This window comes from Fundulus heteroclitus, chromosome 9, assembly GCF_011125445.2.
Source record: "Fundulus heteroclitus isolate FHET01 chromosome 9, MU-UCD_Fhet_4.1, whole genome shotgun sequence".
NCBI classification, from domain to species: domain Eukaryota; kingdom Metazoa; phylum Chordata; class Actinopteri; order Cyprinodontiformes; family Fundulidae; genus Fundulus; species Fundulus heteroclitus.
The window spans coordinates 9,026,010-9,043,965 of record NC_046369.1 but is presented as its reverse complement, the minus strand read 5'-3'; the positions used below and the strand labels follow the sequence as shown (position 1 = coordinate 9,043,965).

Genomic DNA, 17,956 nt, shown 5'->3' with positions numbered 1-17,956 from the left:
AGCTTTTTATTTAAGTACCATGCATTCAGACCCTCTGTCCATATAATATATTTGGGGAAACTGGCTGTTTAATTCTGCATAAAAGGGTTTTGAAGGTACACTGCAAAACCGGATCTAAAAATAAGTAAAATGTATTTAAAGTTAGTGTATTTGTCCTTGATTTGACCAGGTTAATAAGATTTTTTGCCAATGGAATGAGTATTTTGACCCCTAAAATAAGATAATTAGACATCCAGCACTTGAAATAAGATGATGGAGATGAGTTGTTCCCATTTTAAGTGCAAAAATCTTATTCCATTGGCAAATCTTCTTATTTACCTACTCAAATCAAGGACAAATACACCAATTTTAAGAACATTTTACTTATTTTAAGTTCGGTTTTTGCAGTGTAAAGAGTGGGTAAGATGGTCCCGTCAGCAAAGTACCACTAAATATTTTATTGGCAAACGGCAGAACTCAGCCAGAAGCAGCTTTTTCTATAAAATCTTTTGAAAATGGAAAGACTCATTTATTATTTGGGGTCAACGTTTGAACCCACTGCAGAAATACAGAGATACTTTTAATTCTTTGTTTAATTATTGCAACTCATACACATTATCACATCATTTATGACGGTCATCGAACATCACATACTCTCCTAGTATCTTGCAGCCCTACCATCACACGCAAAAAAAGAGTTTCAGCTTTGTTTGGGGTTGCTTTAAGCTAAATAAAAGCGACTTGAAATCCCACCCATGTGGACCGCACCACAACCCAGTCATCATTAAGCTTCGACAGTCAGGAAAATTGGCAGGTGACAATATCATTGAGTGATTGCAATTTAGAGCTCATCATTGTGACAACTGAGGAGCATAAACTGTACATCTCATTTTCTGTCTTGAGGTGTGAGGAGGGATCAGTTCCCGAGGTGTGCGAGCGAGTGTGCTCAGTACAAATGAGGTGAAACCAGGAAACAGAAGAGGAGGAGAGGAATCATACCTTTCCACGTCAAAGGGAAAGCAGAACTTTGGTATTGTCTGAAGAGCCTCCTAAAGAGAAAAAAAAAAACAGAACAGAGAACGAAACAAATCCCATTAGACACATCACAGAGAAAATGAACGAGATCGTGTATTTCAGTATGTAAATTCTGCCATGTAGGGGCTAGGGTTGGGCTATCAACTGGCAGAACAAAACGGGGATTAATGCTAAACAGTACTGATAGCAATCTGACAAAGTCTTAACATCCCAAACACTGCAGCCTAAATGCACTTAATCCAAATGAATGGGCAATATAACCCACTTTATTTGGCAGAGCAGGGTGGAAACGTTCCCCCTTTTTTTTTTTTCCAAGAATAAGGGAGGGATTCTCGATCCACAGCTTGAATAATTAGCAGTTAATAAGTTCATCGATTATCAGGTGCCAAAGGGAGATGAAAGGGCTCGAGAAGAGAGAGAATGAGAAGGAAAAAAAGAGGGCAAGAGTGGTTGGGTGGGGGGGGGGGGATTGGATAGACTCAGCACCCAGGCTATGGTGGCAGATTGTAGTGACAATGGGCTAAGCAGCTCTGTGGGGTTAAGAGGTACAGGGGGGGGTACAAGCCTTCAGGGCTTTACCTCCCAACACCGCCCTTGTGGGTCTGCGTGCTCTTGAAGCGAGGTAGGGGAGACGGGGGTGGGGGGGGGTGGGGGGGGCGGTGGTCTTTTCCACCAGCGGCATATGGATTCAGACAGGGAGCATGAACAGCGCGGTGCACCATATGGGTGAGGCACTCCAGACCAGCCACGCAGCAGCGGAGCGCAGGGTCCCCACGCTGCCCGCCGCCCCGGCTCCTCTCCTCTCCTCCCTGGCTGCTAACCTGGCCCAGAATAGCTGCCAGGTCCTTTTCTGGCCGTCTGTCTTTCTGCTACCTCTCCCCTCAGTTCTGGTCCTGCTCTGCCAAGCTCAAAGACTAATCCTGGGTACTTGGTGGCTCTCTGCTATGCTCTGGCTCCCTTGCCGTCTCTCTCTCTCTCTCTCTTCCTCTTTCGTTTACTTGCCAAGCTCGGCCACTGAGCTGAGGTTTTGGGTCTTTTTTTTTTTTTTTTTTTTTTTTTTTGGACACATCCGAGCAGTGAGTGATGCGGTTTCTCCTCTTCCATCTCCCTGCCTCCCCCAGAGATTGATCCGGACGACAGGTTGGGTGTCTGCTGCTGCCGCTGTCTACCGTCTCTGAGACCTCACCGTGGGGAGCAGTCACTGATCCCCCCCCCCTTGCCGCCCCTCCTCGTCAAAACTTAAATCTGTCACCCCGGCACAACACAAACATCGCTCCAGACAGCCAACCAAAAAGCGGCAATGAGCTATGACAGAGTGTGTGTGTGTCATGTGAATCTGTGCATTTAAATGTTGTGATGCATGCGAGTCCCTGCTCGCTTCAAGGACTTTACTCGCTCCACCCAAGGCTGGTGAGGCCTGTACATTTTATGTGAGCGCGTGTGGGTGGCTGATTTTCACCGAGTTATACGTTTGCGTGCGTGTCTGTGCCCAGATATGGAGCATTCGGGAGGGGCTGGAGGCGAGGCGGGGTTGCTGGGTGGGAAGTGGATGTTTTTCCCTTATCTGGATCCGTGATAAAATTCAGAACTCAACAAAGACGGATGGTTCTGTGGCAGAGGAGGTCTGTTTTCTCTATGTGTGTGTGTGTGTGTGTGTGTGTGTGTGTGTGTGTGTGTGTGTGTGTGTGTGTGTGTGTGTGTGTGTGTGTACATGTGTGACTATGTCTTGGCGTGTGCGGCTGTAAAACTGTCACACACATCAGAGCTGCCATCGTTTTATGCGTTTGCTACTATTATTAACCACAATGCACGCACACCAATATGTTCCAGAGAGCCCTCCCTGGCACACTGCATATGGCACACAAACCCAAACAGACACACACACACACACACACAGGCTCGTACGCGTGCACACACACACACACACACACACACGGAGAGACGCTCTTTTTCCTGCAAATAAAAACATTGGAGTTGCCAGATCTGCGACGTTGCCTCGGCCCTGCCCACATCAGGTTCCTGTTTGTGAGTGACAGTCCTGGAGCAGCGGAGACTCTGATCTCACACAGCATCAGCAGGAAGGGAAGTGATGAGGTTGTATTTGTGTATAGTGTGACATTGAAATCACGGCTATATTCTCCCTCCGTATAAGGAACCTCAGGACGCCACCCGACGTATAGGCACTTTCAGGCTGCCTGTCTCTAGACATTAAACAGACCAGACAGCTGTGCCTTGCCAGCAGGTTTGTGAAGTTAGACAAGATCTGCCTTTTTCTTTCTCTTTATCTTCTTTGTATTATAATCTAAGGTGGAACTTTTAGACATTTTAACAAAAGGCAACGACAGACAGAAATAGGGAGGATTTTCAGACAACAATTAGACAAATGCTTCCTACAAAACCACATTTAAATAGAAATTAATCAAACGTGTAAACAGCACATTTGTGAAGGCTATGCTCCCTTTCTGCAAAATGTCTTTATTTTTACCTACATGTACGTTTAACAAACTCCTCCTATTGTGACCTACAGATGGGGCCGTGTGTTGCAACACAATATACATAAAGAAACCATAGAATGAAACATTCCTACGGTTTAGATGCCTTTTAAAGGAATCCCAGGTTTTTTTCAGCTGGTGGAAGCCTAGAGCAACATTAGCGCTAAGCCTCCATTACTTGTTGCTCATGGGTCAGCTGGCTGACAGTAACCTGCAAGTACGACGGACTGAGCTTTTTGAAAATCGTTCTGATGTGGAAACTGAATAAGCGGCACCCATCAGTCTTTTTGAGTCAATGATGTTTGAACCCAACACCTAGCATGCTAGGAGCGCCATGTAAAGCAGCCCACTGCAGGCTAGCTCGGAGGTAGCCAGGCTAATTTACCAGCTAACTTAGCGGAACAAATACTGAGTGGGCGTTATCTTAACATAACCCTTATAGTATATTTAAGTGCCAACTCGCTGTTCTTTTTTTAAATTAAACGAATTACCAAAAAACTGCTTTTAAAAAATCCACAGAGCCACGACTAACCCGTCCTCTAACTGCTCTGTAGGACGGACCCGTCTAAAATGTCTATGCAGGTCTGAGGTGACACCGGCTCTCAAAGTAATTTTCATTTTGCAGTGAAGTCTCTGCTTTGTTGTTCCTGATATCTATAAACTGCAGCCAGATGCCGCTTCGCTTTCAGGTGTCATAGTTATACTACACGACAATGTGAAGAAGTTACACACTCTGCTCTCTGCTGTTTCACTCACAATACCGACGTCTGACCCCCCCTCTCTGTTTTTACATAATGGTATGATCCCATTTCCTCATATGTGATTAGCTCCATAGCCGTCATGCTGGCCGGTCAAAACAAAGTTCTGCTGTGAGCAGAGCTGGGGCTGATCACTAACACCCAAACTGCGAAAGGAAAACCCCAGGAGACCGCTCTCACACGATGTCACCCGGCTCCACCGATTTACCACAAAGAATCAGTTCCTTTTGTGTCTTTTACGTCACAATCTGCCTCAAGGAATTTTACTAATCAGAGTTACTCAAATCATTTCCACCCTAACGTAGAATAATTTATTTATTTATATATATATATATATATATATATATATATATATATATATATATATATATATATATATATATATATATATATATATATATATATATATATAAAATAAGAACAACATGTTAGGCTTAGCAAAATTGGACATTAACAGGTTCAAAACACATTGGCTTATCTTATGAATTTGGATTTCAGCCCCTACAGGTAACGAGGTCAGAATTTGGGACATGAAAGTATGGACCCATCCTGCCATGCATCAACGATTCAGGACGGTGGTGGTGGTGTAAGGGATATTTCCTAACAACACTTTGGGCCCCTTAGTACCAACTGAGCGTTGTTTTTAAACCTCAGTCTTATTGTCGTTGTTGACCATTTGCACAATGTCAAAAGGCTCCATTGATATCAAACAAGTTGCATGAACATGACAATCACCAGATCACAATCCAATAGAGCACCTTTAGCATCAAGCCCTAATGTCAACATTTCAGTAACCCTTTTCAATCTATGCAATGAAAAATAACAGCCTTTCTGACAGCAAACGAAGGACCCAACCAAGTACCTAAAAGTGGCCTCTGATTGTAGATGTTATTGTAGCTGTAATAATCAATATGGCATACTCCTTTGGGCACCTCAGGAATAAGCATAACCTGTCTATTTAAATGTAAAGCAAAAAATGGCTATACTACACCCATCTCAAACAATAAAACAGTTGTACTATTACCTGTTTATGACAGGTGAATCAAATAGCACCAAACGTGTACCAAGGAGAATTGGCTTGCAAAGTTTCTACCCCCATAAAAGACACTGGAGCTAAATGTAATTAAATCAAACAGATTACATTCTAACAGCTAGTTGGTTACCTGGAATCTCTAAACCCTAGTGGAAAAGACTTTTTATTTTATTTGAAAGTACTCCAGGACACCGACGATGGAAACTACTCAGTTTTTAAAGCTGCCGGCAGATACCAGTACAAGAGAGTCGTCTTTTGTTTTACCCGTGAATCGACCCTTTATTCTGAGCTCAACGTTGCTGCTCTTCCATCGCTGCTTTCAGCTTTAACCAAAGAAAACGACTGTATGTAATTTGAAACTCGCAAATCTTCCCCCTCATCTGTCAGTCAGTTTTCTGCTTCCATTCCCAGCATCTCACCTGTGTTACTGGCAACTCTTAGGCATCTGTAACTCTCTTCCTATCACTAGGCCCCTATACCACTGGGATATCTCAACATGACTGCCACAAAGGGGATGTTAGCTACTGTTCCTCACTATGGTAAACACACACACTTATACACACACACACACACACACACACACTCGTCCCCCACTTGCCATTTTCCCAAGACAAAAGAAAAAGAGGCAGCTAATATATTTACAGCTTTGCGAGCGGGTGGGAGGGTGAGGGAGGAATATGCTGCTAGGCTGGGCTTGGCAGACACCGATACCCGCGTGTGTGTGTGTGTGTGTGTGTGTGTTGTTTATCGTGAGTGGAGACAGGGGTATCATTCAGTGAGACAGAATGCTCTGGGTTCCCCCAGTGGACACTCGTGCCATCACTGCATCGCATCGCTACAACAGCGCTGTGCCCCCACAGGATAACGCAGTACAGCAGGGAAGAGCCACAAACTTCACAGAACAAGGCAACACTTCGCTTTTCTCCTCTTAAAAATAGGTCTAAACTTTTATTTTATTCCTGCTCTACCCTAATTCCCCCTATAGAACTAACTGTGTTGACGTAGACTATATATAGTCTGGCATTACACCAGTTTCTTAAAAGACCTGGCACATTACTGATCATACTGTGTGGGCAACACTTGGCTGTCTACCGCATAAAGGAATGCACCCCGTCTGTAACCTGGACGGCATCATTTAAGAACAGCAAAACCAGGCTGTTAAAAATAATTAATGCTTAGAAACGCCTTAAATCCCAAGCTCAGAATTAGCCGTGGTGTTTTATTTTGGGTGTGAACTTCATGAGCAGTCTATTCCTTCCCATAGAGAAGCTGAAGATCGCGGTGGAGAAATGTGGGTAGAAGTAGAGAAGGAAAGAATAAGGGGGATGTAAAAGAAAAAAAAATGTAGGAGGGAGAGACAGACGGACAGACAGACAGACGAACTGACAAAAGTGAATGTCACAAGGAGAGGTGGAGAATGATGGACACAGCCGTGTGAGGGGGAGGAAAGAGGGGGAAGCAGCTCAGTTCATGCCCCTCTCCCTTTGCAGCGAGGACTCCTCCCTGGGGGGGCTCAAGACTTTAAGCCCCTGTCCTGATTTATATTCCCTTGGCTACTGCAGCCAGATCAATGTAGCTAGCTACCCAGTGTAACTCAGTCTGGTTCTGTTCAGCCTGGCCCCCAGAGCACGCCCGACAGGATGTAGTTTTATAAAAGAAGGGAGGAAGGTGGCAGAAAAAAAAAAAATAGGAATCTAAAACTAGTTTACAAGATTCCAAAAAAAATGTTTTTTTCCTTTACATGATGCACCATTAATACAACTCATATACATTGCTGAAACATTTTTCCAACGTTTTGAAAAGCTGTGGTGCTATTTCTAACAAGCTCTTATCTTTCACATACACTACATTGTCACGTAGTCAAGTATTTGCTCATCTGCCCTCAGACATATATAAACTTGATTGATGTTCCATTCTTAATCCATTGGATTTGATATGTTTGTCCAACATTTAAACCAGCCTGAACTCTCTAAGGCTTTCCGTCAGTATAAGGGGTGTGTTTATAGGAAGCTTAGGACCATTTGACCAGAAGCACATTTGAGAAGTCAAACACTGATGCTGGATGAGAATGACCAGCCTGCAGTCCATTTTCTAATAATCTGCAGGCTCTGTATTCATTGGCAAAATGCCTCAAACAAGAACCCCACCATATTTTGGTCATGTAAAACTAAGCTAAAACCATATTACATGTTTCCACCATTGAAATGGGGGGGGGGGGGGGGGGGGGGGAGAGAATAACAGCTGATCCTACCTGCCACCGTAAAAAACAGAGGACCATAGAGCAAGCCATGTCAAAGCAGCCCCCTAACTTGAAAAAGACAAATGTAAAGGTCATTGCAGCTTTTTCGGCAAGGGATTTGCAACAGTCCACAAATTTCTTGTTGAAAATAACGCCTTACGTGTTTAGAGCAGTGATCCCCACACGATGAGGACAGAACATAGTTCTGGATAACTAAAGGCCGACAGGACAACTAACGTCATTGATTTTCTGATGTGTGGAAGTTTCTGTGATGTGTTCTCGAAATGAGAGCCGTGAATGACGGCACAATAATGAGTGAGCTGTAACACAACGTAGCAGAGAAACACCAAGGTTTGAGTTTTAGTTATAGATAAGATCTTGGACTCATTTGCCATTAAATAAGGTAAATGTTGGTACAGAAAGGTGCACCAAACAAAGCTGGCTGTACAGTATATATATATATATATATATATATATATATATATATATATATATATATATATATATATATATATATATATATATATATAAAATTCTGTCATCTGAGATATCTTTAATTGTTGACATACTAAAATGTATTTAGTGCCTAGAGGCGACTTTTGATGTAAACTGGTGCTATATAGCTAAACTGAATTGGGCTCTTCATTGTATAAATGGGCCTAAAAATTCCCACCCCCATCAGGTTGAGGCTAGTCAAGTTTTTCTACATTTAACTTGCTTGTCCATTTCCTTAAAGACCTTTCTTGTAGTCTTGTTGGAACTGGAAGAGGCCAGCTGACTGTTATCACAGAGTCAAGAGCATAAAGTTGTCCACAATGTCTCGGTATGCTGTAGCATCAATAGCTACCGTGGAAGTGAGAGGCTAAGCCCAACTACTAAAAAAAAAAAAAAAACCTGCACCATAATCTTTACAACTAACATAACACATTCTGGTAGGGATTGTTCTCCTGGCAACTACAAAAACCCAGGCTCATCCACAGGATTACCAGACAGGGAGGCATGATTTGTCCCTCCAGAGAACAGTTCTCCATTGCTCTAGATACCAGTGACATGATGCAAGGCTTAGCTGCAGCTGCTTGGCCAGGAAAGTCCATTTCACGAAGCTCTCTATGCACCGTCTCTGATATGCTCTTAAGGCCACAGGAAGTTTCGTGGTCTCTAGTCACTGACTGTGCAGAAAGTTGGCGACCTCTCCATCCTTTCCATCTTAACATCCACTGACCCTGCTCTGTGATTTTAAACGGCCGACCACATCTTGGCCAAGTCATTTTCCATCCCAATCATTTCCACTTTGTCATAATGCCGCTAAGTGTTTAAACTTTAGTAGAGAGGAAAATTCATCACTGGACTTACTGCAAAGGTGGCCTCCTGTCACGGTACCGTTCAATACGTCTGTGAGCTTCTAAAGCACTTATTCTTTGAAAAATGTTTGTAGGGGTCCGCAAGGCTAGGTGCTTGATTTTTATCAACGTGCTAAACACAACTCTGTGTGCTAATAATTTCAGCGCTGAACAGCAGAAAATGTCCTATTGGGCATGAAAATGTTTTGGTAAAATCATTAAAAATCTATATTGTCATGCAATTAAGTGATTTCTTTCTCAATACAGCAGCTATGTTCCAAGAATTACAAAAATACAACAATCCTTTTACAAACCCTGCACTCTACCTACCATTTTGGTCTATAATTGCAATCAACCGAGATTACAATGACAATAACACTACTTATGGATTTTTATTTATAGTAACACCATCATGGTGTCACTCATTGACATTTACTGGTATTGCATGCTGCCCTGATGGTATGTACCAACTTGTTGTTGCACCAACATCTTAAACCACCATAAACAGCCACACAAAACTGAAACGTTGATCCATTTCAGCAGCGTGCACTGCTCATTACGAGAAGTTAAATTAGCACTGGATTAGGTTTTATCCCTCTCTTTAGCTGTCCTTTTTTTTGCCAGGAAGCAGGGTTTTGTGCCACTTGATGGTTTTCCTCAGTCTAAAAACCAGAAGAGATGCAGTAAATAAAGCGAACAAGTCAAATTAGGGAGTTAATGTTTGCACTGCTTTGGCATTTTTTTTTACATCAAACCTCTATGCAGGTCAAGCGAGCAGGCTGGACTGAGGAGAGCCAAAATACGTTCCCAGTGAATAAACTCTGTTGTTTCATTAAGTCTTTATTAATTTTGTATTTTGTAGTTTTTCCTCACTATTTAAGATGTAATAAAATTATAATTTAGAAACACATCCACAATATTAAAAACTGCTAATAACCCCCTTTCAAATTGACAAGCTACTAATTAGATGGGAGGACTAGTATGATTTTAGAGCAGCTAACAGCATAGTTTATGCCAACACAAGTATCTAGATATACATAACACCCATGAGTGGAGGCCTGCCTCACTGGTATATCTAAAGGCTCTGAGTTTAAAGTTGGCAAAAGACTTGTTCTTATCTGGATGTTTAATAAATGCATGGAAACTTGCTTGCAAAGCCCCATCTCATGTGTCATGCAAACTGTGTAAAGCTACAGTGGTTTGAAGCAAGCAGGGACTGCGGTTATCCAGCCGGCCTTCAGCAGCATAATGACATAGTCAGCAGGGCTACCAGCACATCAGTGCTGGAACCCACCGTGTCTAAACTCACCCTTCCTTCACCTCTTCCTCCAGCATACATTCGTGCCCTCTCCATCACCTCCTCCCATCCTTCCCTTCTCCTTCGCTCCTTCCATCCCCCAATCGCCATCCTCTTTCACCTCCATCCTAAACCCCCTGTCGTCTTCCTAGATCCCCCCTTCCTGCATACCCCACCTTTTTCCTCACCCTCACCAACACCCCCCGTCCCCTCTATCGCCCCCCCTTTCCCAATTAGTCTGTCTGTGTGCAGCTACCCAGCCGATCTCTGCCCATCCGCCGGTGCTGGTTCGCTCACCCAGCCCCTCTGGCGAACATGACAAAGAGAGATCCTCAGTATTCAAACAGACACACTACTTTCAAATGCCGAATGGCAGGGTCGACCTGGGTGCAGCTTTAAGCAAAATATTCAAATTTTCAGCCTTTCTTTTTTAAGAATTTGCATGGATATGCATTCATTTGCAACGTGTAAAGGCACAAGGACAGCTGAGCCTTGGTAGTGGAGGGAGAGAGGAAAAAATAAATAATGCAGAATAAAAATGTGTAATGGTCTGGAATCTTGCATGGGCTAAATGTGGTGCAATGAAATTAAGTGGGGGGAAAATGGATAAAAATAATATATACAAGTGGAACTTAAGATTCAGCGTATCTGCAAAGATAATAGCAGTTGCCAATATTGTACCTGGGACAAAGAATGTTTGTGGTATCTGTCCATCCATCCATCTAATTTACTGTAAACAACAAATTTTCTGACTCAGACTCCCTGTTTCTGCTCCGATTCTAAAATGACACTAAATACCGAAAGGTTATGCATGTGACATTACTCAACACTGAGACAAAGAAGTAAATATGTTTGGACGGGAACAAAAACGGAGAAAAGGCTGACATAGATCAGTACACCGGAGTAAATTAACCATTTTAATGTTTTAACTGTGCCTCAGAAGAATATTAATGAATGAAAAGAATTGGATATGCACCAAGAAAGCTTCTCCTGGCCAATACAAATCTGGTTTTCTTTGAGGTCTGAAGCACCAATGCGGATTTTGAACAAAATTTCTTGAGATTGGGTTTGTTTGTCCTTTTAAAAAAAAAAAACAATGGAACTAAAAAGGGAAAACATGTTGGATGTAGTTTCAACAACAGCTTTTTAGTCAACAGAAAATTAAAAAAGCAAATGTAGACGAGACAAGACTAATTTAGTGGCAGGTTAATGAAAAACTGCTTAAGATTCAATGCTTCCCATGCACTGAAGAATCTCTATAGGTAGAGTTTTCCAATATAACACCACTGGGTAGTGTTATTGGAAAAGCCCAGAGGCTTCTCTCACTAAAGCAACATAGACTAATGAGGAAAAAATTATTGTGACTTTTATGACCTTGATTTTAGTTTTAATTTTTTTCACACCTCAAGGTTCAGATCAAACCAAGTTTACTATCAGACAAAGATAACCTGAACAAATATATAAAGCTAATATCAAGTGACGATTTCCTTTATTCGGGCACAGGGAGGGTGGCTCTCTAAACCAACCTGGCATGACGTAAAACGGTATCTTGCCTGCTAAACATGTCAACAGGTTTACACACCCTTTTAGGCCTCAATTGACTTTTTTTTTTTTTTTTTTTTTTTTTTCCCCTCAATTGACTTTAAGCGTTTGGGATTATTGCATAGTGCTGTTTATTCCTGTGGATGAATTTCAGCTCAAGGTTGGCCAGAATGAACAGTAAATTATGCCACAGCATTTCATTTGGATTTACATTTGAACTTTGACTTCGGCCACTTGCAATCTTATTTTGTGGCTATTCTGATATGAACTTGTTGGAATGCAGTAATCAACTTTTTTTTGGGGGGGGGGGGGGGGGGGGGGACTTTGTGATTCATTTGGTTGGCAGTGAATTTCACCTTAGACCTCTTCCAGGGTATCGACTGTTTCCCAGTCTATTTCTTATTGTTGAATCATAATCACTGAGGTGAGAGAGGTCTCCAGTGCTTCAGATGATACATGGATGCCCTCTTGGAGTAATTTTATTAGGCTCATCGTACATGAGAAGGTTCACCGCTGTTCCATGTTTCCCCTTTTTGTGATGGTGGCTCCCCCTGTGCTATGCTGGAGTCGCCAAGCGAAGGCTTTCAAACACATAACCGACATGATAGACTGAATTTGTTTCTTAGTTTTTCTTTGAATGTGTTGCTTCTTTAAATCTTTTAGCCTACTAATGGGAGATTTCTTGATTCTACAGGGAGGACTTTCCATGTAAATAATAAATCATTTGAAAATACTTTTTGTGTTTACTCAAGTCATCTTTTTCTGATATTAAAATCAGTTTGAAGACCTGATAACTCACATAAAAGGCCAGCCAAATCTTTAATAACTCCTAGATTATAAAATTATTCTGGATATAGGTGTCTTTAAAACACCAAATGTCCACTTTTATGTGAAATATTTTAGATATTAAAATTTGATGCAGCAGGTTTTTACAATGTGGAGGAATAGTGTCTCTTCTAGGATAACATTTCTATTATAATCATTATCATTTCACCTTTGTTTATACAGATAAAACTCAGTGAAACCTTAGGTCTTATTTTGAAGTGTGAACTGTTTGCACAGACAGTGACCCTTACCTTTTTGAGAAGAAAAAGGAGAATCACATTCCCCTGGGTATATTTAACATGCAACTGCAGGATGAAACTTTAACCTTTATTACAATTTTCATGAAGAATTCAGAAAACTAACGGATGAAAGTGAGGGGGGGGGGGGGGGGGGGGGAGTGTGAAAATGTCATGAGAACAATCTTATCTGGTGTGAACACAGAGGAGACCTTTAAAATGCAGAAGAACAGATGAAAATGAGTGACAGGGACCAAAAAAGAAAAATCAGTGACAGAAACCAACCAAAAGGCAAAGAGGTGAAATTTAGAGCCGGAATAAAAAATAAATAAAAAAATAAGACCTGCAGAACGGCAAGAAAAGAAGCAGAAGAACAATGGGAAGAGGCAGTGTCTCCTCTGGACGCTGCAGACCTCAGACCCTGCAGAGATTCCTTTCATTAGGCTTTAATAGTATGCTGCCGGTTTGCCATTCTGACCCGCGCTCTGTGCCGGTAATAAGAACGGCCTACTGAGCCGGACCAAAGCAACACAGCTGCTTTAGCGGGGGGAAGGAGGGGTGGAGGGGTGGGCAAGGGGAGCGCAGGAGCCGATGAGGTGCGCTTTTAAAATTGACACGGGGGCATTTTCACATTCTTGCTCACTCCGTCTCCGCTGATTGGTGAGAGATGGGAGGGGGCAGTTGTGTCTTTCTGGATTATTATTAATTCCCTCTTCGTGTTTTTGATCCCAACGACTCCTCTGACGCAGAGCGTCTCCGGTGAACGGGGTTATTGTGATTAACAGCAGCCCTGTGTTATCAGAGCCTGTCTTCAGGAGGTGTTGAAGGTGGCAGATTGATCCTCGGGCCTTTTCAAACACTTGCCAAACCCCGACAGGTACGATATGTGTCCGTGTATTCATACCGCTTGTACGAGGGGAGACGCTGCAGCAAAGAAAACGGTGATTTCAAACATGTGCTTCAGGAACCTTAAGGACATCACAGAGAATAAATCAAGGACAAAACGAAGGCCGTGTTTGGGCCTCCTGCGAATCGCTCAGCAGCATGTTTCCACAGGCTTCAACCTTACAGTCACCTTTAGACTGCAGAAAAATAGGAAATCATGCATTTTACTGCAGTTCTGTCAGGTTGCAGTTAAACAAGAAGAGCTACATGTTACTATGGTACTTTGCTTGAAGAGTAAAAAGGACATGTTGGCAATATGGGTGTATCTTTATAAAATGGAGTATCATTTAATAGTTAATCTATTTCAGTGAAGAAAAATTTTAACATTTACTTTTAACATCGATTCGTTAATTGGTTATTTGTAGCAAATTCAAAGGTTATGGCTTAAAGCGAAAAGAAAACCTAACAGCGTGAGCCACAAAGTGTCACTGCTAAACAGCCTGGCTGTTCACACAGTGCTGTATCCAACCAGAGATGGCAGATGGAAACCTCAATGCCCTTCTTGCTTCGCTCTGCTGAAAACCTTTATGGAGATGCTGATTTTCCAGCAGTACCTGGTACCTGCCCACACTGCCAAAGGAACCAAAAGCTGGTTCAATGAGCATGATGGTACTGTGCCTGATAGGTTAGTAAACTACCCCTGTCCCAAACCCCTTAGAGAACCTGTAGAGTATTATCAAGAGGGAGGTTAGGGACATCTGAGCCAAAACTACAGACAAGCTGAAGCCTATTATTAATGCAAACTGGGCTTCTTTGGCACCTCAGCAGAACCATAGGCGGATTACCTCCATGCTACGCTGCTTTAATGCTATAATCCATGCAAAAGGAGCCCAGACCAGGTATTGAGTCTATACTGTACAGTACATGCAGATACTTATTTGTAGGACCACATTTCTTAAAGGAAATGTTCTTCTCATTGATTTTATGTAAAATATTAGTTTCTGATAAAGTACATTTTAGCTTTGGCTATGTTTATTTATGTTTGACTTTCATCTTTCTCAATGAAATCAATTAAGCTTTCACTGATACTCTAACCTACTGAGTTGCACCTAGAAAACTGATAACCTCCCCTGAGACCCCCCCATCTTAGTCTAACACCTGTATGAGTCATTTCCAACATAAGATCCTGCTGAAGTAAGACACAGTTTTATGCTTCGTCCACATTGGACCTACTAATGCTGTGGGGTGAAAGGGCAGACAGCTTAGAGACTCTACGTATAGACCGGCAACAATAACAATGTGCATTATTCTAGAGCTAATGCCCTGTCCTGCCCGTGTCCTTTCCACACATCACAGATGGGCTAAGACAGGGCAGAGCGGCAGTATTATGCCTCTGCTGAGATTTTCCACTGAATATATTACCATGTGATAGGGGGAGATGTCTCTTTTCCTAACACACACACACACACACACACACACACTAGTAGTGTTGGGCCAAGAGAGCTGCATATGCCCCAAACATACAAGCATTGGTTTCATTAATGAAGTGCCAGGAGGAGAGAGATATAGAGATGACAAGATGTGTGTGTGTGTGTGTGTGTGTGTGTGTGTGTGTGTGTGTGTGTGTGTGTGTGTGTGTGTGTGTGTGTGTGTGTGTGTGTGTGTGTGTGTGTACGTGTGTAGCAAGCAGCCAAGGGGGGGGATTTCCTTTCTTAAGCTTTCAACTCCCACTGGGCTAAGCTCGACTGTATGAACCCTGATGTGGGCCTGCCTCCAACACATGGCGTCACAAACACATGCAAACACACAAATGCACTAAAAACACACAATGAGAACATATACACAGGAGCTCAGCAGGAAAGCCGTAGCCCAACACGGGGCTGCTAAACATTTGGCTGCGCACGTCTCATTGACAGATGTACATGGAATAGTGCGAAGAGGGTCAGGTCATTGCTGCACCCGCTTCTTCCCCCGTCCTTTTGCTGCCCCTATTTCCAACACCCTATTCCTTTGCCATTTCCTTCCATCTTTGTCTGTGATTGGAGCCTTGGGGTTGTGCCATTTCTGGGGGAGTTCAGAGAAAATGCTAGCTAATTAAGCCACAATGTCCTCTGCAACGTAGTTATTTCAGCGGTAGCAGCCTTTGTTCGGATTGGCATCACATACTTTCCACTACTACTTTCCTGTTTGAAACAAACAACTTGAAACCAAATAAAGTGCACTCTTCCTTCCCCTGCATGGCAGCTATCACATTGGGGGGTTTCTAGCAACTTCAAATTCACACTCCTGTTAGTGCATTACATGTAAGAAGATGCATGAGGTACCGAGAAACCATTATAGATTGCAAAGACTAATCAAAGCAGAACAATCTTTTGACGCGACGCTAACAGTGTCCTTGTTCCCTATTCAAAACTCTCTGTTCCCATAATTTGACATTGCGTATAAAAAAAAATGCTCTAAAGATATCAGAGCCTAAAAAACAGATTCACACTAACTGGCCACTTAATTATGTACACCAGTTTTGCTGCTTGTTAACACAAATCGCAGCAGGTAAAAAGTTTTTGAAGTTCAAATTCAACATCAACTGAGGAAAGAAAGCGGGGTTTAAGTGACGTGAGCGTGTCCTGTTTGTTGGAGTGAGAATTTCAGAAACTGCAGATCCGGTGGGATGTTCATGCACAACCATCTCTCAGGCTACAGAGAATAGGCCAAAACAGAGAAAATATCCAGTGATTAGCAGTTGTGTACCTTGTGTCTGATGTGGCAGGGGAATGGGAAGACCGGTCCATGCCTGAAAGGCAACCGTGCCTAAAATAACCATGTGTTAAAACCAAGGTATCTGGAATCTTATCTCTGAATGCACATTAATCAGACGAGCCATAACTGCAGAAAACCACACTGGGTGCCACTACTATCAGTAAAGAAAAGCAAACTTACACTACAACTTATGTTAAAACAACATTTGATTGAAAGATTGCTGCTTGGTAAATGTCAGAATTTGATCAAACACATAACCGACATGTCTTTGATTGACAAGAAGCAAGGATCCATTCAACCCTGTATGAAAGACTTGTGGTGGTGATCTAATGGTGAGTTGAGAAGTTCTTGGCATACCATGGGCTCCTTGGTACCAGGCAAGCACTGCTTAAACCAGGAGTAACCAACCCTCAAAAGGGTACTGGCAATGTCTACCCATTTAGGTGGCACAGTTTTTGCATTGATTGTGTGCTGTTGGTGGCTTGACATTTTGCCTCTCTCTCGTAAGCTATTTGCGCGCGGACATCAATTTTATCGAGCGAGTCACTGTGCTGTATGTAATGTGGAAAGCCGAACTACGGCGTCGACACCCATGGGTCCACCAGATCCTCCAGAGACACACCTGATTTGGCGAGTACCACCACCTGCTAGAGGAGCGGCATTCGGATGACAGTAGCTTCCAGCGGTACCTCCGTCTGTCCAGGACCCACTGTGAGGACCTACAGTCCCGTATCGGGGAACGGATCACCCTCCAGGACACGAACTATAGGCTCTCTATACCTATGGCAGAGCGCCTGTTCATATAGCCTAATTATACTGTCTAAATATGTAACATATGAAAAACATTTTCACACTAAAACAAATGGCCCAAATTGACAAAAGTTTAGATTGTTGATCTCGAGCGAATCTTCGGTTCGCTCTAGTCGCGGGTCCAATGCACTGTTTGCAGTTTCACTTCGCTCTATTCGCCCAATTCACGTCATTTGAAACACTTGATATCACTGACCGGTAAATTGCTCCCAATCGCACGTTTACATAAAGATAACATATAAATCACTCGCTCCATTCGGCTTGTTCGTGTTAGATATCAACACACCTTCAAACGGGACAATTAAGTGCACGTTTAAATTCAAATAGCTAATAGTGTTTTGAGGTATACTGATTTAATTTCATCCGTCTTAGAATGAGGAAAGCTCGAAGATCTTGCATTATAGGTGCGGGTAGCACCTTTACCGTTACGTGAGAACAGAAAGGAAAGCGGAATTAACACAAAAATCTGTATTAACCAAACTTCAAACATTAAATGCATCCAGGGATTTCTTAACCAGGCAACACATTGGTTAATCTTCTGTTCACCTGCAGCTGGGGAAAGACAAGCAGCTAAAGGCTCCTCTCTCTCCTGCCAGAACACACTCCCACTTTCTTTCTGCCAGTCACTGGCTGATGTTGGAGAGATGTGAGCAACGGGGCGTAAAAGTACTTCCTCTGCTCTGCTTTTCCCCCCTCTACCACCCTTCTTCTCCCAGGAAGCCAGCCCC

The 17,956-nt window shown here is 42.7% G+C and overlaps 1 protein-coding gene across 3 annotated transcripts in view; it reads right to left on the bottom strand.

Moving 5' to 3' along the window:
* Positions 1-17,956, bottom strand: part of dennd1b (DENN/MADD domain containing 1B) — a 160,689-nt gene that overhangs the window by 96,822 nt on the left and 45,911 nt on the right. For all 3 annotated transcript variants that reach the window (XM_036140967.1, XM_012853610.3, XM_036140968.1), the window contains exon 4: positions 979-1,028. In XM_036140967.1, the coding sequence (XP_035996860.1) occupies positions 979-1,028 (50 nt within the window). The remainder of the gene's footprint in view (positions 1-978; positions 1,029-17,956) is intronic.